Here is a 21,640-nt window from a genome sequence, read left to right on the forward strand (position 1 = left end):
CCCCTCTTACCAGGAAGAATCTTCTTTTTTTCCACGCCCACCTCCCACTTCCCCCTCTCCAGTCACCTGAAGGGGAGAGTCCCAAAGTTTGTTTCTGTCCACATTTGATCCCCTGTTGTCACCACGGTCTCCCATCCCCATGCCCAGCCATTCCAGTTACCACCCCCCCCCCCCTTCTCCACCTCCAGCCTTGAAAATGGGTACAAAATAGGTCCTGGAACAAGCAACCTAAGGAGAGAGAACCTTCATTGGTGAAATCCAGATCCCAGCGGGGTGGGGGAGGGATCAGGAGGGAAAAAGTGGAGGCAAAGCAATGCGGTGGGCAGGGACCCACTTGGGGTTGGGGGTGGCAGTCGTGAGGAGGGGAGGAAAACCAGAGTTAAAGGTCGGAAAGAACTTGCTCAGCCTTTCGGTGCAAGCGCGCCAATGTTAACCTCGGAGGCTTCACGGTGCGGGCACGAAAGGGTGTTGAGCGGTATACATAGCTCTCCATACACATTGAGAGCTCAGCGAGAAAAGGAGGGGGCGATGGAAGGCAGGTTCCGCCTCCCCCTGGCCCGCGTGCACACACGCGCCCACCGCGGCTCGGGCTGGCTGAGCGCGGGCGAGTGTGAGCGCGGGCGAGTGTGAGCGCGAGTGTGCGCACGCCGCGGAGAGCCTCTGCCCTCGCCTCGCACCCTGCTCAGGGCATCTTGAGAGCCTGGAAACGTGAACAGGCTTAAAGTATGGCATGTTGCAAAGATGGTTTCTGCCAAGAAGGTACCCGCGATCGCTACGTCCTCCCGGGTCAGTTTCGCCCTCCTGCACTTCCTGTGCCTGGCGGCGTGGTGAGTTCTCTGGGGTCCTGAGGGACAAGGGTGGAGAAGTGGCCAGCTCCGGGCCCCCGTCGGCCGCCGCCCCTCCCAGGGCAAACCAGACCCTCCTGTAAGGTCAGGGGCCGCAGCCGGGCTTTTCAGTGACCGGGTAGACGCGGAAAGCAGAAGGGGCACCGGGTGCAAGAAGAGTGTGGGTATTGGGGTGCGTGTGCACAGGGTGCGCCTTTCCTGACCATTTCTCTGTCCCCCATCCTTCAGACCTGCCTCCTTCAGCTTGGGGCAAGAGACTCTTTCCCTAGAAGATAAACCTGTTCCCACCTGTTCTGTGATGAGTCTTAAAACAACCCCTTCCTCCGTTTTTTTTGCATTTGCAGTTTAAACGAATCCCCAGGACAGAACCAAAAGGAGGAGAAATTATGCCCGGAAAATTTTACCCGCATCCTGGACAGCTTACTCGATGGTTATGACAACAGGCTGCGTCCTGGATTTGGGGGTATGAACGATTTCAAAAGCTCAAGTGTGTCCTGTCTGTCCCTCTCTCGGTCTGCCTGTCTGTGTATCATTAGGTATGATTCGAGGGGGAAAAATGAAAAATCTCTCTTTCCATCTCTCTCCCTCTCTCTCTCTCTCTCTCCCTCCCTTCCCCTTCCCCCGCTTGATGAGACCTCTGACAAGAAGACCGCCCCCACCAGTACTTTCCCATCTCCCTGCCGCCTCAGAAGATTTGCCTCTCCCCCACACTAATTACCTTCCGGGACCTGACTGCTGGGTGGGGGAGGTTGGAGGGAAAGAGTCAAAAATGGGAACTTGGGGCTCGGTTGCCCAGCTGCGCTGCGCCCTGAGAATGGACTTCCCCTGCACCTGGTCACTTTGCTCGGAGCAGGTTGCTCTTGAGGCAACTGATCCGAAGTCCCTTGCCCTCCCACGTGGTATCTGTCCCTCTGCCAAAACCTCGCCACGCCACCGTGTTCTACCTAGGACATGAATCTGGGGCACGAAGCTGCCTGCTCTGCTAGAGAACCCAGTCCTTTCCCGTTCTCTTCCACAGTGGGATGAATTTTTGCTTTATTTGGGGAGATGGCATTTACTTCCCTCCTAAGACTTTGGAGTCAGAGGTGTTTCAGGTTTATTTCTTCCTTAAGTATTTATAATGACTATAATAGAGGCACATCCATTATCTGTACTGTTGCTCTTTTGCATGTTCATGTTCCCTTTGCTTATATAATGAGAATTTATGTGGCAAGCATTGTGCCAGGCACCATGTTCGCAGAATCTCAAGATATAATTCTTACCCTCAAACACCCGCTCAGTCCAGTTCAGAGAGAACACATGACTTCACCCCAAGTGTCAGCTCAGGTCTTCAGACCACCAAGTCCATGTTCTTTCCAACTACACTGAGCTAGTTATCCACTGGGAAATGAGTTGAACAAGACATGGGCTCTATCTTAAAGGAGCCTCTAGTAGTAGTAGTAGTAACAATAATAACTACTAATATTGTATTTATTTATTTGAATTTTCATATATACCAGGCATTTTATAGGCATTACTGAGAGTAAGCTCTTACTATCCCCATTTTACAGATGAAGAAATTGAGACTTGGGAAGTTAAGTAACCAGTTCGAGTTCGCAGTTGGTAAATGGCATGGGCAGGATGTGAACCCAGGTCAGGTTGTATATTTAAGAGACAAACCCATGAAGACTGAGAGGATATCAGTGTGGGAAGCATCACATGATATTAGCAGCACAGGGCACATTAAACTTCCTGTTGAGAGTGTGTAGGAGATAAGATGAGAGTATGGAAAAAGCGAAAGAGGACAGAATCAGACATGGTCTCAGGTTTGAAAGAATTATCAGAAGTAAAATAGAATTGGAGAGAGTGGAGCTGGGTGATTTTTTGGAGTCTGGTTAGTCTGGTTCTTCTCATTTAACAAATGAGGCCACTGCAGATTAGAAAAAGAAAGTGATTTATACCTGGGCACATAGCATATTAATGGTTGGCTGGAATCAGGTCTTCTGATCCCAAACTTTTTTCTGAATTTTATTGAGAAGGTTATAGGGGGTCATTGAGGGTATTAATTGAGTTTTTGCATGTTGACAGTGATAAATCTGGATGAGGATGAAAGATCCTCCTAGTTCTTTCACATTGCCTCTCCAGCGGTAGGATGCTCAGCATTGCATTTGCCTTCGTGCAAATCTGAAAAGAGGCTTCCTTGCAGAAGTGAATCATTTGTCAATGCATGATCTTTCACAAGTGACTGGGAAATTATCACTTTATATCCAAAAAAGGAATTTTGTGGAGAATATTTCAGATGATGTGGTATCATTGAAGACTATATTATATCAATAAAATAGGATTTATCTGCCCATAAATGTTTTAAACACGACATTTTAAGTAAGGGAAAAAAATAACAGAAACATCAAATCACACGAGTTTAAATATTTATTACAGAATTGATGTACCTGAACATAAATTAAAGTGAAAAATTATAACTGAGATGATATGGTTTTATTATTAAATGGCAAAAGTTAAGATAACCTCTGCCCAGTTGGCTATAATACAAGTATAACTCAAAAAGAAGAAGGAATCCATTGTAGATGTATCCTTTATACCGACTGTCCTCTCCCATAATACTACGTAGACAATAAAATGAATGAAATCCATCTATGTAAGCCATTACTAGATTTTGGCCAGCTGTAGTATTGCTGAAACGACTCAAGGGCATTATTAGTCATCTTACTTGTCACTGCCAAGTGATCTGCATTACCCACCTGGACATACTTTTATGGCTTTATGGGAAGAGGCTGAATTCACCTTACTTCAAGTGTGAGCAGTTGCTTATCATTAAAAATTTACTAGATCACACACTTTTTTTTTTTGGCTAGGCTCATAAATATTTGTGGTAAATGTGATTCATTTTTTAGAAATGGGTCATTCTCTGTAAATGCATAGCAAACCAAATGTGACGGGGAATTGTAATTCTCACCTGCAGAAGCCATGTAATCTGTTTACGGGATGTTATAAATGAGCACCACCGAAAATAAGAAGAAAACTCATTCTTAGCACAGACTCTTGGATACCACAGGTTTGGTGCCTCCTTTGACATTTCAATACCTTGTGGAAAGTTTGGTATTTTAAAAATAAAATGAAAACAATTCAGATTTTGACCAGTATGCTCTAAATACAGATTTACTTCCTGCTTCCTTTAATCCTACTTCTGCTCTTTGTAGAGCATTTACTTTATATCTGTTTATACAACTTCGCTGTGTTCCATTTAAAATAAAGCTAAAAGCAAAGATTTGAATTGAAATTGGATGGTTTGTGATTGCTCAGTAGGCCGGCAGGGGTTGGAATAGATTTGGAAACTAAATTACATATTTTTAACTCAGCGGCACAGCTTGCAACAGGGAAGTAAAAGGAACTGAAATCGTTCTCTTCTTTTCATCCCTCCAGGGTCTCCTCTCCCTTGTCTCCTACGTTCTCCCATTGGAGAAGCAAAGGGGAAAAGGTGAGACGAGAAGGAAGGAGGCATGGTGTGAGAAGCCAGATTGGGACTTTTGAAGGGGTATAGTTCTTTTGGCCTCTGACAAATCAGTCTGCTGTCATCCTGAAGTAGCTTTCACGTGCTTAGAAGTGGCATACAAGTGAACCCTTCCAACAAAGGAGCTAGAAAATCGTTCCCCTGTGCTCTTAGCCCCTTTCAACACTGTTCTACGCCATCTTAAAAATGCAGAGCTAAGGTACTAGCCGCCAGGAGATAGTTTAGGAAGCCAGTCCTTAACCACTTCCATTTATTGAAGGATTATGCAGCCCTTGTATATTTCAATCTTTTGAGGCACATGATCTGGAATAATAAATACTTCAACTAAGTATAATCGCCTTAGATCATCTTCCAATGCGTCTCTGAAATGGCAGCAGACCATTAGGTCTGTTTTGCAAGGTTGCTCACCAGCATAGCCGGACTTCATATTAGTGGGGTCCTCTACAATTTGGAAACCTTTTTGCATACAATGCTAAGTAAGATTCCCATAACAACACAAAGAGATAAGCACGGTGGGCATCATCTGTGTGTTGGAGGGGAGGCTGAGAAAAGTTCTAATGAATTGCTCAAGAACCCTAAAACTGCTAATGGACAGGCCACTGATAGACAAGGCAGCTGGTCTATTGCTACATCCACTTCTAAAGCTTTCTTACATCCTGTTTACCAAGAGTGAAATTTTCGTTAACGTACCTTCTTGTTCCTAAGTAGGTTATTAAAATAAGCAAAACTACATTTCCCCCAAAGGAATGAAATGAGAACTTTTATTCTAAAGCTTTAATAACATTCTAAAATGGAAAAACAAATGTGGAGAAGTATATACACTTAGGTAAATTTGGAATAATTTCCCCACACAAATAAAAACATCCGTGCAATGTTCTCAAATGATCTGTATCCTAACCTAAAAAAATTAGATGAATGCACTAACCATGTGCTAGCCTTACTAATCGAATGTCTACAAAGAATAGATTTTTTAAGATATGTAGACAAAAAGAACACCTCAAATCCACGGAGCAACAGAAAAATAAAGCTTCATTCTCTCTTGATTTGTCACTCTCATTTATGTATTCATTTGTTGGACCAATAGGTATTGAGACCACTATGTATCAGGAACAATGTGAGGTTGTAAAGATATTATTCTGAATCAGACAAAGGCCTTTGAGAACTTTATAGCTAAGCAGTGTAGAGAGATAAAAATAACAAAAACAAATAACAAAGTATTAAGGATAATGCTGTGGAACAATCTAATAGCGTGCTAAGATAGAGAATTAATTAGGTAAGGGGTCTAGTTCAGAGACAGTGGTGAAGAAAATCTTGTAAGTTGAGCCCTAAAGGTGACAGATGCGGAAAAGGTAAGCAAAAGTTGTTCTCAGGCTGGAAAAAAAAAAGAAAAGAAAAGAAAAGAAAAAGCAAGTATAAGGATTCTAAGGTAGATGATAAGTTAGTGTGCTTTAGAGGTTGAAGGGAGTCTGGTGAAAGGAGTTCAGGAAGGTAGTAAGAAAACAAGAGGAGGAATCTCACAGGACTAGCTTCTTGCGGTAAGCAGAGGCCAGAGCATGCAAGGCCCTCTGTAAAAGAGTTTAGATCCGTCTTTGAGTGAACCTGGAAGCCATTGGAGTGTTTTAGGTCGAGGGAAGGACTTGGTGTGACTCAGATTGTAACATGATCACTTTGCTGCATATTAAACAGAAAGACTCAGATATAGAGGTTGGGCAATATTGGAAGCCAGGAGAGCAATGAAGTTTTTTCTGGGGTCGGGGTCGGGGGTGGTTTTCTTCATTAAGTTAATGGTGGCTTGGTATAAGATGGTAGATGTAGTAAAGATAAATTTAAGTGAAAAAATTGAGATATATTTTAGAGGTATAATTCAACAAATAATTGGTGATGGCTTTCATATGTGTGGTAAAGGAAAGGGAGAAGTAAAAAATGACTCCTGGATTTTTATTTTGAGAAAATGGGTAGAGGATGGCACTATTTAATGAGGGAGGAGGAGACAGAGGGAGGGAGAAGAGAGATGGGGGTGCAATCAAGAAATCATGTGCGTATATGTTAAGAATGTTAGAATACATATAGGGAGTCCTAGTGGTTGTGCATATTTGTTTATCGGACAAGAGTTTTATGTGGAGATATACAAGAGAGTCACCAGCATATGATGCTATGAGAATACATGCCTAGAGAAGAGTATAGAAAGGGCAAAGAGCCCAGAACCAAGCCTCCAGGAACATTAACAATTGAGGAAGGGCAGAAAACGTCGAATTGTCAGAGGAGGATGCCTGTGATACAGGTGGGCACTCAGAGCATGTGAAGTTCTAGAAGTCAAGAGACTGGAATGTCTTAGGAAGGAGGGATGAGAAGTCTCTCAAATTCTTCCAAGATTAAATAAGATAAGGCTGGCCACATGGCGATGTTTCATTTCATTCACTTTTCATTAACTTATTAAGCATATAATATGTGCCGGGTACTGTTCTAGGATGGCACAGGGAAATGCATCAGTAAACAAAAGGGATGCACTTCCCTGCCTTCATGAGCTGACAATGTAGTGAAAGAAACAGAAAATGAGCAACAGAAATAAGTAAAACATGGAGTGTCAGAGGTCGATAACTGCTATGGAGTACTATAAAGCAGGGGAGGGGTTGCACTTTTAACGAAAGTGGTAGGAAAAACGTCAATGAGGAGATGATATTTTCAACAACGATCGTTAAGGGGGTAAAAGCAGAAGCCGCATTTGTGTTAAAAGAAACTGTGTGTGTGAAAGTGCCAAGCATGGAAGTCAGTGTCGCTGCAGTCAAGTTTAACAGGACTGAGGAGTAAGAAGGGGGTATGCTACAAAGATGAGGTTGTTGAAAGCTTTGCGAGCTGGTAAAGACTTTGCTGTTCCTCTGAGTCAGATCCCAAGTGATTCGAGAGATTCCAACAGGAGCAAACCCCGAACTGCCTAATTTGCAGACTCACTTTGGTTGCTGTAGTGACAAAAGGCACTTGGGTCAAGGGCAAATGCAGAGAGGTTTTCACAATTAACTAGGTGAGAGATGATGGACGTCTTCACCAAGCTGGAGGCATGAAGCTGGTAAAGTTGGAAGAAGTGATCAGGTTCTGGCTATATTTCAAAGTGCTGGTCCACTAATGACAGCTAGAATGTGGAGTGTGAGAAAAAGGGAGGTGTCTGACTCCAAAGCTTTTGACTTGAACACCTAGAAAAATAGAGTTGCCAACACTGTGGCAGGAGCCGATTAGGGGTGTGGATGAACGATTTGTATATGGATATGTTAAATTTGAGATGCCTATTGGACATTAGGCAGAGATGAATCTGGAAAGCAGGGATGACTGGTATGTCAATATATATGGTACTTAAAGCCATAAGACTACAGGGATCATCAAGAGACTAAGGATGATACAGAAGAGCTACAGGTAGAGAGCTCTGAAGTCTCCAGTGTTAAGAGGTGGGGAGTTGGCAAGAATCTGTCCCGGAAGACTGAGGAAGAGCCTTTGGAGTAGGAGGAAAGTCTCAGAATATGCATACTGGATGGTAAGAAAAAAGAGGAGGTGGGATTGATCATTTACTTCTTAATGCTCCTGACAGATTAAGATAAGCACATACAGTTGGGTCACTGCATTGAGCAATACCTACCTCTTCAGTGATTGGACAGAGCAGCGTTGGTGGTGTGATGGATATGAAAGTCTGATGGGGGGAGGAGTCTCTGGATATTTGCCCAGGGGAGGCAGAGAAATAAGGTGGTGAGTAGAAGGAGAAGTCGGATTCAGAGAGCTTCTTTAACAATGAGAGAGATCAAATTATTTTTTAAAGTCCGTAGAAACAATGCTATAGATAGAGAAAACTAATGATACTGATGAAAGGACTTTTAGTGACTCCTGAGCATGAAAACCAGGTTACAACAGACGATAGAGTGAACAGAAAAGGAAGAATTAGAGGCAGTGTGTATGGATTTTTTTCCCCCAGAAGTTCACAATGTGAAAGGGAGGAGAAAGAGGGAAGGTTGCCTTCTTTTAAGACTAGAAATATCAGAATACATCTGTGTACTACTGGAATAATCAAGTAGGGGATAATGTAATATTACAGTGGAGGGAAGGGATAACCGAGAGAAAGACACCCTTGAGAAGATAAGAGACTACAGAACCCAGAACACAAATTTACTTTGTTATTTTCTTGGTTTAGCAAAAAAGATGTACCCACTATCATATATTTGCATTTTCTTTAGGGCAAGGATATTTGGTGTTTCCCCGAATACGCACTGTACAATCTAGATATAGGCTATTAGCAATTTTACGGAGATTTAGATAATATTTCACTGGGTTATTAGTTTTCTTTTAGGTGAAAAATACATCAACTTGCATTATATAACTTTCTAGGCCTTTTTATTGTATTTCTTTTTAAAAGCCTCTTGTGTACAGAATTGGGTTCCAAATTAATAATACTTGTTCAACAGTTACTCTCATTATTGGTCCACAGGTAACTTTCTTTTTATCCAGCCACCCGCCTGTCTATTCATTCATTCATTGTAATATCATAAACATAGCAGTTCGAGCATTAAAGTGCACAAGCGTGACAACTTTTATCCTGCTAGGGAGTTTCCCTCATCCTCTCTTCCTGTCTCCCCACCCACAGTGACCACCATTCTGAGTCCTTTTAAATTATTTCAGTTTCCCTTTGAATATTATTATTTTTTTAATTTCAGTTACAAAAATTTAGTGGTTTTGAACATGTTATGTATTTGTTTTTGGTGTGTTTTTTTTCCCACTTAATTGTGTATTGCAAGGATTCATTCTTGCTCTTGCATATCGCTAGAGATCATTCATTTGACTGCTGTGTGATATCTCCACTTCATAGGAACCAGTTTATTCATCTTCTCTGTTGGCAGTAGGCATTTTGCTTATTTCCAAGATTGTGTTGCTGTGAATATTCTGGCCCAAATTTCCTGCTGTAAATGTGCAAAAGTTTCTTTTGCATATATATCCAGGAATGGATTTTTCTGGATCTTAGTGTAAGTGGGAGTTCAACTTGATGAGATAATGCCAAACTGTTTTCTGTGGCGGTTTTACAAATTCAAACTCTCATTTACAATGAATATGAGACTTAGGATTCACAAAACCTTCAACCATATACATATATATATGGATATGGAATATATATATATGGATATGGAATATATATATATGGATATGGAATATATATATATGGATATGGAATATATATATATGGATATGGAATATATATATATGGATATGGAATATATATATATATGGATATGGAATATATATATATGGATATGGAATATATATATATGGATATGGAATATATATATATGGATATGGAATATATATATGTGGATAAGGAATATATATATATATGGATATGGAATATATATATATATGGATATGGAATATATATATATGGATATATGGATATGGAATATATATATGGATATGAAATATATATATATGGATATGGAATACATAGAAAGGCATTTGATTGTGAAATAATTAGAATTTTCTGATTTCTAATGTGGTTGGACATCTTTTCAACCCTTTATTGCCTATAAGAATTTTCCTTCTGTGAAGAGCATCTTCATCTTTTGCCCATATTTCATTGTTTTTTAAAATGCTCTTCTTATTTGTTTAAGTACTTTAATCATTTAAAAAGTTGACCTGGACTGATAGAAGGATCATAGGACATAGGAAGCACTAATCTTTAATGTTATCTAAGTAAAACTTGAGAGCTCTCGGTTTTCTCTGTGATATCAATGGATATCTCTTCTTTGTTTACTCTGTAGGAAGGTTAGCATTTCTGTATTTTTGATGACAAACAAAATTAGATATTTCTTTAAATATATCACTCAAGAGTCTTTGCCATTATTGTATGTCCTAAGTACTGTAAGTATCCTGATTTTTAGAAGCATATCAGCAGTGTTTTGTAAGATGTAGCTGGATACATGAATTTAGGAGGCTGAAAAACCAGAAATATGTCCTCAAGTGGGTAGCTGGGGACACCCTATGAACAAGGATCGACATGTTTCAGTATCAGTAAAACATCTGAGGTCTTTCTCCTGGTGTTACAGCAAATTGGACACTGTTATTGGAGAAGAAATTAAATTGTTATATCCTTTGACCAGGTCTATACAGCTGAAGTAAAGTTAGCAGTGGAAAATCATCTGATACATTGTTAATTGTTTTCCTACTTTCCACCCAAGTTAGATTCATTAATAAGATGGGAATATTCCTCTGCATTTCATCTTGGTAGTGTTGGCTCTTTCTTTCAAACCCTACTGAAGATCACTTTGTTTGCCTTACAAAATGCCAACTACATTTTGGGGATTAAAAGACATTTCCCTATTACCAAAGAAGTAGGATTTTTAAAATAAAATATGTCTTTGATGTTACACAAATGAATATAACATTATGAGAAGTCCTTCCAAGCCCAAAATTATCTGGTTTCTATGTAATTATGCTCTTAGTAAGGTTGATTTGAACATCCTAAACAGTAGTGTTAGGGGAAGCGTCTCTAAGAATTATTCTTAATTACATAGCGACCATTATTCATAGAAAACTGATTTATTGGAAACCTATTACATTTAAGGCCTGAGATTAGTTCTGGGAAAGGATACAAATATAAATAAGACACATTTTCTGTTTTAATCAGAAAATATTTTTAGCTTAACTGGTGTAACAAATGAATCCAAGTACTTTTTCTTTTGGGGAAGTTTTAAAATCACTAGTGGGCTGATATTAAGAACACAAACAGATAGTTATTCACCACCTAATATGTGCAAAGCACTATGCTAGTTGGGAACTTCAAAGAGGACTAAGATTTCATCTTTGCTGTTAAGGGAAGAAAGACAGACTCGAACAGGCTATAGTAAGATAAGAGCAAAGGCGTAGCAAGAGCTGAAAGAACATAGCTCAGAAACATGCATAAACAGCATTAGGAAATTTAGATATGGCATGTTATGTAGTAGATAGAAAATTATGGAAGTAATTAATTATTGATTTATTATTTAATGATGTCATTAGCATAGAAAGCTAGAACGCACTTGGGAGATCAATACACGGGGGTTATAATTCTGGCTCTGGCATATGATATTTAATCTCTGTGAGCTCAGTTTCCAGATCCATAAAATTCTCATGATAATATCACCCTTGGAGGGTGTTGTGAGAATTAAATGAAATAGTGTTTGGAAAGAGGCTAGTATCCCACCTGGCACATGGTAGGCCTTCAATAAATAGAATTATTATATCTCTGCTTTTTGCTCTTTGGAAAAAAACCTGTTTCCTGGGAGCAGTGACACACCGGCATGCCCCTTGATCTGTTCACACTGCATCCCCTCTGCTGCATTCCTGGTGTAGACCATTATCATTTCTCAGCTGGGCTGGTATGGCAGCCTTTTATAAGACCCCTTCCTCTACACTTGCTTCCCTGTAATTTACTGTTCAAACAACCCCCAGAGTGATTTTATAAAAAATATAATTCAGATCATATAGTTTCCTTACTTCAAACTCCTGATGGCCTTCCAATGATTAAGGGATAAAAATCAAACTTCTTTACAGTCTAAGGCAGAGATGTATTGAATATCAGAGGGAGAAAACTTTGGGAAAGAACAGAGGAAAATTGTTTCTGTTGTTATTTCTGTATTCTTTTGCTTGGCCGGTCATAACAAAATACCACAGACAGAGTAGCTTAAACAGTAGCAAGATCAAGGTGTCAGCAGGCTTGGTTTCTTCTAAGTCCTTTCTCCTTTGCTTGCGGATGGCTATCTGCTCTGTCTTCACATGATCTTTCTACTGTGTTTCTGTGTCCTAGTCTCCTCTTCTTTTAAGGGCACCACTCACAGTGGATTTGAGCCCATCCTAATGACCTCATTTTAACCCAATTTCCTTCTTTAAAGACCCTAACTCCAAATACAGTCATAGCGTGAGGTCCTGGGGGTTAGGACTTCAACATATGAATTTGGGAAGAACATAATTCAGCCCATAACAACCTCTCTATGTGTTGCCCATCTGTCACCGGGATTTCTACAAGTTCTTTTCCATGTAGTTTTAACAACTGTCACTATAATGCGTATTCTAAGTATGTTGCTTAAAAGATGCCCCTTTAAGAATATGGGCTCAGGGTAGGTCTCTGTCCACTGACACTGGTTTCCATTCTGTTTACGTGGCTTTCATTTCTTATCATTCTCTTCCTTACCTGCTTTGCGCCAGCCTCATTGGCCTCTTTTCTAGTCCTGAACACACTAAGGTCTCTACTGTCTCTGAGGTTTTACCCTGAAGTACTTTATGGCTGGAAGGCCAATTCTCTCTGTTCTTCCAATGACTCATACTTACCTCCAGGTCTCAGTTTAAAAGTCACTGCTTTGAAGAGTGGCTCAAAAATCTAGGCTTTCCCAGGCTCTTACTCCATTACCAGCCTGTTTTATACATTCATTCTTATGAATGAAAAGATTCTTCCATTTAATTTATTTCTTTATTATTTATATTCAGACTCTTCTAACAGCATGTTAACTCCCTGAAGCAGGGAACTCTTTTATTTACTTATTTATCTATCTGTCTGATGTATTTAATTTTATTTTTCAAATTTTTATTTAAATTCTAGTTAGTTAACATATGGTGTAATATTGGGTTCAGGAATAGAATTTAGTGATTGATTACTTACATATAATACTCAGTGAGACAGGGAACTCTTAAGTCTTGCTTACCACTGTAGTACTAGGGCCTGGTATGGAACCTGACAGTCAGCAGGTGCTCATTCAGTTAATGTTTATTGAGTGAGTGTCCAAATGAAATCCCTCTACCAATCATATAGTTTTAGGATCTCACTTAATCTTGAAGACTTATATGATCATATAAAGCAAATACCAAATAATGTCACAAACTAAACAATACTAAGATTCTTGTTCTGGACAGAAATATTTTTTCAAGAATCATTAAGAAAGTATTATGTAAGAATTTGAAAATACCCATTATTATCATGAAATCATTGTAACTACAAGAATTAGCATAACCCCACATCCCCTAAAATAAATTTGTAAGTAAAAATATCATTGGCCTAATTCCTCTTCTATACTTCCCTTACTCCCGTAGAACATTCACAGTATTAATATTTTACGGGACATAATTTGGTAAATACTATTCTAGAAATCAGATGAACACGGTCCGTAAACTAGAATAAAGTGAACTGTATCACCTAAGAGCTTGCTAGAAATGCAAATTGCCAGGCTCCACCTTAGACCTACTAAATCAGTGGGGTTAGGGTGGGGCCCAGCATTCTGTGCTTTAACAAACCTTCCGGTGATTCTGATCCAGTTAAAGGGAGAACCACTGCCCGAAATTGAACTTTAAAGTAACTTTTGAATTCTCAAGAATCTTGTCAAACAAATGGTTCCGTTGTCAGGACATAGGCAACCTTAATTGTTCTAAGTAACTTATCTCTCCTTGCTCTGACTTGCAGTAACTTAGTGCTTTTAATAATCATTCTCAAGTAACTAGCAGAGTGATTTGCCTCACTCTTGAACCACTTTGAGTTAAAGCTCTGTCTTCTAAAGTTCACCACACATTACCATCTTCTTGGATCGCCTGTGTATTCCTGAAACATTTTGGTTTGATGAGCTTATTACTACCATATTTTTGTTGTTGTTTACAATTGCTCATTCAAACAAAAAGTCAATTAACTTCTCACACTTATTTTCTCTGTTTTCCAAAGGTGTTATTTTTTTTAAATGAAAGTTCATGATAGATCAATTTAATCTATACCTTTTCTTTCACACTACTTACAAATGATATATTTTTCTTAGGATACTTATTTAAGAAAGATTTATCTCATTCTCCTTCAAACTATTTTTTTTCCTGTGGCTCGGTCTTTGTCCTGTACAGGGAGAAATACTCTGATTCATTTCTATAAGGATAACTTTAGATGTAGGGCGTTAAGCTATACCAGCTGCTCTTTGTCTTTTTTTTTTTTTCTTGGCATAAATCCAATTGTCCAACCAGAATCCAAAGGAAACAGTCCATCTTGATAACAGATGTTATTCTTTCCAATACAGAGTAGCTAGTTCTGGCCAAACAATGGTATAAGCCATCATTTAAGGAAATGATGTTCAAGAGAGCAACAATTTTTTATTTTTATTAGCAGTAAAAAAGGTATATATAATAATAACTACTATCATTACTGAGTGCATTATATTCTAGAGACTGGGACAAGTCATTTACATTTATAATTTCAGTTAATACTCATTAAAACCTTTACCTATCATGATTCACGACTTGACTAAGATCATATATTTAAAAAGTGTTAGAGCCAAATTTATTCCACAATTTCTGATTTTAAGTGCCATGCTAAACCCAGATTGTGGCAATTTTCCTTTGTTTAAAATCTGTGTCAGACCCCTTGTCATGATGCCCCCCACCTTTCTCTTCTGCCAAACACACCCATGTGTTTGTTTCTGAACCAGTCTTATTTAGGCCTGGGAAAGAATCTCCGTAGTGGCCATTATCAGAAGCAAAGAGAAACTACTACTTAATAAGTACTCTTATAAATAAGAGAGTCACTGCGCTCAGGGTTTCATATGAGCAATTTCATTTGATCCCTATCAACAGTCTTGCCTGATATGTGTGGTTGCTGCTTTTGAGAGGTTCAATAGCCTGCCCAAGATCAAATGGCTAGTAGGGGGCAAGAAGTGAATAGGTCTGACTGGTAGGAGAGTTTATCTTTGATCTCAGTCACCAGTGGATGGTCTGCCTATTGTTAAAGGTGACATGAATCATTTTTGTGCTCGTTATTTCCCAGAATTCTCAGCTCTCCAAAGATGCATCCCTTACAAGTATTATGGTTTATCTCCTTACTCTTGTGGCTACGTTTCCTCTTTTTAATAGCTCACTTCTTTACTAAAGGCCAATCAGATGATGGACTATAAAAAATTACAAAGGCTAAAAGCTTTTGTTCCCTGCTCTGCCTGTCATAACAATGCCCGGAGGTGATGTATTTTTGAAGAAACAAGGTTCCCCTAAGTAATCGGGGAGGCTTTTTGTTGTTGTTTATTTTGTTTTGTTTTGCCTGTAAATAAACACTGCTTTCTGGTTCTATTCTTTTGTCTACATTTTTTTTTTTAAATTTTAGGAGAGATGCATTATTTCACTGAAAATTTAAGATGCCAATAAAAACATGATATATTATATCTGCATTTACTCTTTAATTACCCTCCTTGCCTATAAAATTGGTAATTTTTTTCACTCATTTACTTCATATCTACTAGGTCCTGTTACAGAAGTAAAAACTGACATATATGTCACCAGCTTTGGACCTGTCTCTGATGTTGAAATGGTAGGTATTTGGGAAATTTAATGTACCTCTTGAGGTTTGAAGAAAACATGCACAAGAGAGGGCAATTAATATTTATTTTGTCATTAATCACACACAGCTAGAAAGTCAAAGAACCTCCTAATTAGTCTCAAAAGTTTATAAGGAGTAAGACATTGAATTTGCATTTTGGCTCTAACATTTCACTGTTTTTTGGTTTGGAATTATTCTCAACAAAGAAAAGAACTTTCTTATTACTAGTCTCCATGGCACAACCTTTTATGTAGTAAAATTTTCCCTTAGAAAATTATTGAAGAGGAGAAAATTGAAGAGTAAAATTAGTTTTTGTATGGAACTATACTGTAGTCCTAATTGCATTTAGTATTCCATGTTGGCCCAATTGCTCACTCCCTGCCCCCAACCCAATCCCTTCTCACCCTGCCTCTCTCTCATGTTTAAAGAAGTTAGAACACCAAACGCTGGTCAGGATGAATTCATCCATTCAGTTGTGCCCCCTAATATTAAATATATGTAGTTTAAAGTTTAGAGGACCAACTTTACCTTTTTCCCTTGACCTGGGGCTCTTAAGGTAACTTTAATAAATTCTGTGAATATAAAGTCGTTTTTTATGTATTTTACTTTGTCTTAGAGATGCCAACAATTTTATGATTAATTATGCCATGATATTTGTTACACTTTTACTAATTTTGCTACCTGGTCTAAAGTACAACTGTAATTACCTGGTTCTGGCAGTTTTATTAAATTATAGTAATTACTCCTGAATGATTCATGTGTATGGTAATTTACTTATCTAATAAAGTAGAAGATTAAGGTATCAAGATGGACATAACATGCTTTAATTGCTGAGAATCTTTTAGCTCCATTCATTTAAGAAAATTTCTGCTCCTATTAATTTAGTTTTTATTTGGGTAGATTTTTTTTTTTTATGAGTGGGAAGGAGGCTAGGATTTAATGTGTATTTATGCGTAGTCCTTTGTGATTTGAATATGTCACAAACTAATTTCCCTAGGAATACACAATGGATGTGTTCTTCAGACAGACATGGATTGACAAAAGACTAAAATATGATGGCCCCATTGAAATTTTGAGATTGAACAATATGATGGTAACAAAAGTATGGACCCCTGATACTTTCTTCAGGAATGGGAAGAAATCTGTTTCACATAATATGACGGCTCCAAATAAGCTTTTTAGAATTATGAGAAATGGCACTATTTTATACACAATGAGGTAGTCATTTTTGTCTTTTTCCTTCTTCCCTTTTTATGCTTTTTTCCATTCTTTCCTCCTTCCCCTTTTCCCTCTTTCTGCCCTTCCTTCTTTCCATGCTTCTCATTTTAGGTGTCATAAAATCATTTTTAAAGTAAGAGTTAATTTTAATTGCATTTTTCCACTATAGACTCACCATAAGTGCAGAGTGTCCCATGAGATTGGTGGATTTCCCCATGGATGGTCATGCATGCCCTTTGAAATTTGGAAGTTGTAAGTTATAATACAAATATTGTTAGAATTTATTGGTATCTAACGCAAGCTGATATTTATCTATGTGCATGATTTCCCATAATTCATTTAAATCATTGTTCATGAAAACAACTCTCTAAGATTTGACTTTTAGGGGACTATTTTAGCCTCTTTTCCAAAAACCAAAAATCTACTTGTACAGATAGCCTAGGTAGACTGACTCATTAATAATAAGTTGGTGGTCCGTGGTGAAATTTAGGGACCTCTGAAATCCATGCACTGGTGGTGTAACAAAGAAAGCACAAAGGATTTTTAGCGGGCGGGGAGTAAATGAACAGTGTGTTACAAGCAGACTTCTTTATGGTAGATTTGAAAAAGGGTCAGAGAAGTTTCAGGGTTTCTTGAAATGACAAGGGTTAGAATAATATCAGCAATGCTGTTAGTATCAAAATGGCTGAAGCATGATGAAAGCATAGTAGGAGGTGTGGTCTGATATACAGACAGAGCCAGATAATATGCCACCTTATAGACCACATTAAGGAGTTTGGATTCTATTGTAAATGCTATGGAAAGCCCTTGGAAGCTTTTACTATGGGATTTGGCATTCTTTGACTGACATTTTACAATTTCATTTTAGCTTTTCTATGGAGAATGGATTGTAGGGAGGTTAGAGTAGAAGCAGAGAAGAGTTGGAGGCTATTGCTTTAGTACCATCCAAGATGGCAGTGGCTTAGACAAGGATGGCACTAGAGAAGAATCTGTGAGGTAGATGAATTGGAAATACTTTGAGGAGGTGAAGGCAGGAGGGTGAAATGAATGGGTAGAAAAGAATATGGGTTTCTTTCCCCCTAAGCTTCCTTCTCTGAGATGGCAGAAAAATGAGATTGCCTCTTCTAATGTCTGCTACAATACTTGCTTCATTGGAAAGTACCAAAAATAGGTGCTGGCTTTTATTATTGTTTCAGATCCTTAGTGCACTGATTGTGAAACTGTTGCCTGCTATTACCATTGCTCATTGCATAACTTAATGAGAATTGGCCTTCACCCTTCTTTTACAACCCCTAGTAATCACAGTATTCAGTGAGCTAAGTTAATGCTAGAGAGAGTCATTTGCTCCCTGACCAGTGACTTAATGAGAGAAGATTTAAAAAAAAAAAAATACAGAGACAGAAAGGACAATCTCCCTGGGGGCAGAATTAAATACCATTGGTACTATAATAATTTAAAATCCCCCCCAAGATAGTTCTCATCTATGGGAAGTTCTTTCCCATGCAGCCCCTTCTAGTTCCCATACACAGCACTCTTGGGAGTGACTTGAACATAGTTGCTACTCAATCAGAGTTTGTGCTAAATAAAGAAATCACTCTTCGGAATTTGATTTTTTGGTAAGGAATTAAAAAGACCCCTTTTGATCACCTTCACCCATTTTGCCCATGTCCCCACTTCGTGCCTGAAATATTGAATCATTAAGAGAAAGGTTATTGTATCAAGGTAGGACACCAAGAGAAGGATACCTGATTTGGAATATCAAGGGCAGGGACATAGTATTCGGGTCTTTTAAATGTATGATGAAGCATGAATATATTTCAGGAGAGAAATGTTGACCTATAACTGTCTACTGCTAAACGGCAATACATACCTCAGAGTTTGTTTTGTGAGATCATTTGTAAAACTAGTCTCCTTAGGTATCAACTCCTTTGTAGAATTAAGCAGTTTGGCTGAGGACCGACTGTGCTCTAGCCATTTTAGGAAGGTTTGTGGAGGGAACCAATTCATCGTGATTCTTTTGAGCTTCTTTGTGTGTGAGTAAAGCTATCTGCTGTGGGTAGACTGGTAAAGCAAGCAGCTGGCTTCCATTCACATTGAACACTGAATAATGGAAAACAGGCTTAAATTGCCACTGGGAGGGATTTGTTGAAGACGGAAGGGAAAATGTCCTGATTGTAAGAGTTTAAAGGTAGTGGAACTGGTTGTGTAATTATATTCCCTGGAGAGCTTTACAAACAGCAGAGCCAGTCATCACTGAGGAATGGTTCCCAAACAGCATGGGTATTGCCCAGAGGCAGTCTGGAATAGGTGACCCCTGGAGAGCTCTTCCAAGGGTAGGATTTGTTTTTGGTTTTGTTGTTGTATGATTATATGCAGCATCTGGTACATTTCTAATTGGCAGAACTGCCTTAGGATGGAAGAAGTCAGTATTGGTCAAGCACTGGAAGTGAGTTAGAATGGAAGGAAGTATTTTTTTGGTGGAGGAGCATTATTTCTGCTTTTAACTGTTTATCCTCTTAATATGGAAGCATATCCAAGTGCATTGATGCATATATAACATTTAAGTGGCCTTAGTTTTAGTCTCTCCTTCTCCCCTTCTTTGACATAAAAACAAGAAATATGCTGAGTTGCAAGGCCTTTCATTTAATCTCTACAGTTTTTTAAATCTTAAGCATGTTTGAGTAAATCATAATGATTATTGTTTCCTTTTATTCCATCTTTCTTGAACATGTGTAATATTCTTAAGTGTTGACCATCAGTACTGATGACAATGGACCACTGACCCTAATCACATTCTGGGCTCTCATTCAGATGCATATCCGAAGAGTGAGATGATTTATACCTGGACAAAAGGTCCTGAGAAATCAGTGGAAGTTCCAAAGGAGTCTTCCAGCTTAGTCCAGTATGACTTGGTTGGGCAAACTGTATCAAGTGAAACTATCAAGTCCATTACGGGTGAGATGCTTAACGATTAAAGTCAATGCTACTTGGCATTAATTTTCTAGCCTGCAAGTGAGATTGAAAAACACGTTTTGGGATTTGAGTCTTCTGAATCTTGGGCTTCATAGTCTGAGAATAAGGCCACTGCTTTCCTAAGTAACTTTCTCAGTATGTCGCTTTCAGATGTCACATTAAAAATATTTATCAACAGCTACCAGAAATCTTATAGTTTTTTTCCCTTATTAATGTTTAGATTTTTGTCTAAATGCCCATAAAAGATGCTTGAACTCAGGGATATTATGTATAGCTCTATGTTATACGTTTCTCTTTGTATTTTTTTTCATATGTATAACATTTAGAAATACAGCTCTTTCCTAAGACTAAGGCAGTAAGACAGCCTCTCCCAAAGCGTGTATGTATATATAACGTATATCTGTGTATTTCAATTCTTTCCAAAATTAAGCTTTAGATTTTCAACTGTGTGTGTATTTCCATTTTTTTCCTAGTGATTTTCCATAAAAGTTAGGTCTAAATTCTGCTCTTAGAAAATGCTGAAATTGAAGGCAAATTGCTTTCTCAGGACCAGACCTTTAAAATAGAAAGCACTGCAAGAATTTTTAAAAAGTTGTAGCTTAATAAATCGCTTGACCACTATATAGAACAAAAGTGTTTTTCTGTGTAATGATGTTCAATATCATTTCCTCCCTAGTTAGAAATATGTATTTCTCAATTTGCTTGCTATGCACCACAGATCATTCTTTGTCTAAAATACTGCTCGTTAGTCTGAAGTATGATCATGAGATCATTGACTAATTGCCTGCGTAACGAATAATATGTTTTATGTGTAGGTGAATATATTGTTATGACAGTTTACTTCCACCTCAGACGGAAGATGGGTTACTTTATGATTCAGACATACATTCCATGTATTATGACAGTGATTCTTTCTCAAGTTTCATTCTGGATAAACAAGGAATCAGTTCCAGCTAGGACTGTATTTGGTAAGTGCAATTTATTTCTTGGGTATTTTTGTTCACGTTATATTTTGATCGTGATTTACGGGAATAGCTCTTAGACGTCAAATTTTTTTCTAAGAAAATATTAAACAGTAATATATCAAGCTGTATTGAGAAAAGAATTTTTCTTTCTTTTTTTTTTCATAAGCTTTCATTTTTACCCAGTCAATACAAATAAGGCTTGAGCGAATATCGGTAGGCCATCTATTCCTTTGGGGCCTCATCGTATTTCCCTTCTTGAGACCAGGCAGATGCAGCCCAAGTGTGAATCTGGGTATGATTTCACTTTTCGTGATATTCTTGGGCTCCTACCTTAATGCTGTGTAATTGAATTAAAATCATATCTAGGTGTTAAAATGAAATGCACTGGGAACTTAAAACAAATAAAAGTCATGGCTGAATGAATATGAAAGCCTTAGACTAATTTGCCTTTTAGTGAAGAGGAACAAGATGCAAGTGGTTTAAATGCATTCAGTTGGATGGTATTGTATGCTTAGTTTATTAGCTCATTGTTGTGTTCTATCCACTTCTTTTCTTTTCTGAACACAAGCATCTATTCTTCTTTTTGTTTTTATAATGGCTTCCTGTATATCATATTCTTAACTATATGAGGTCCAGAATACATCAGTTTTAAATTTTTATAGCTGTGAATAAGTCTTCTGTATATCAGCCATGTTTTTAAATAATACAATTAGTTATAATGATATTTATTTAATTTAACATATTTGTCTATTCTTTTTCTATTGACTGTGAGTAGTAAAAGCATTCAGTAGTAGGATAA

General features: G+C 38.3%; 1 protein-coding gene across 1 annotated transcript in view; it reads left to right on the top strand.

The window, feature by feature from the left end:
* The first annotated feature begins 574 nt into the window (after nucleotides 1-574).
* GABRA4 (gamma-aminobutyric acid type A receptor subunit alpha4) overlaps nucleotides 575-21,640 on the top strand; it is a 62,010-nt gene continuing 40,944 nt past the window's right edge. Inside the window, exons 1-7 of the mRNA XM_045815994.2 lie at nucleotides 575-827; nucleotides 1,190-1,308; nucleotides 15,609-15,676; nucleotides 16,683-16,903; nucleotides 17,073-17,155; nucleotides 19,715-19,858; nucleotides 20,692-20,844. Coding sequence (XP_045671950.1) covers nucleotides 742-827; nucleotides 1,190-1,308; nucleotides 15,609-15,676; nucleotides 16,683-16,903; nucleotides 17,073-17,155; nucleotides 19,715-19,858; nucleotides 20,692-20,844 — 874 coding nt within the window. The 5' untranslated portion in view covers nucleotides 575-741. The remainder of the gene's footprint in view (nucleotides 828-1,189; nucleotides 1,309-15,608; nucleotides 15,677-16,682; nucleotides 16,904-17,072; nucleotides 17,156-19,714; nucleotides 19,859-20,691; nucleotides 20,845-21,640) is intronic.

This window comes from Ursus americanus, chromosome 8, assembly GCF_024610735.1.
Source record: "Ursus americanus isolate L20-20 chromosome 8, mUrsAme1.1.p, whole genome shotgun sequence".
Taxonomy (NCBI): Eukaryota; Metazoa; Chordata; class Mammalia; order Carnivora; family Ursidae; genus Ursus; species Ursus americanus.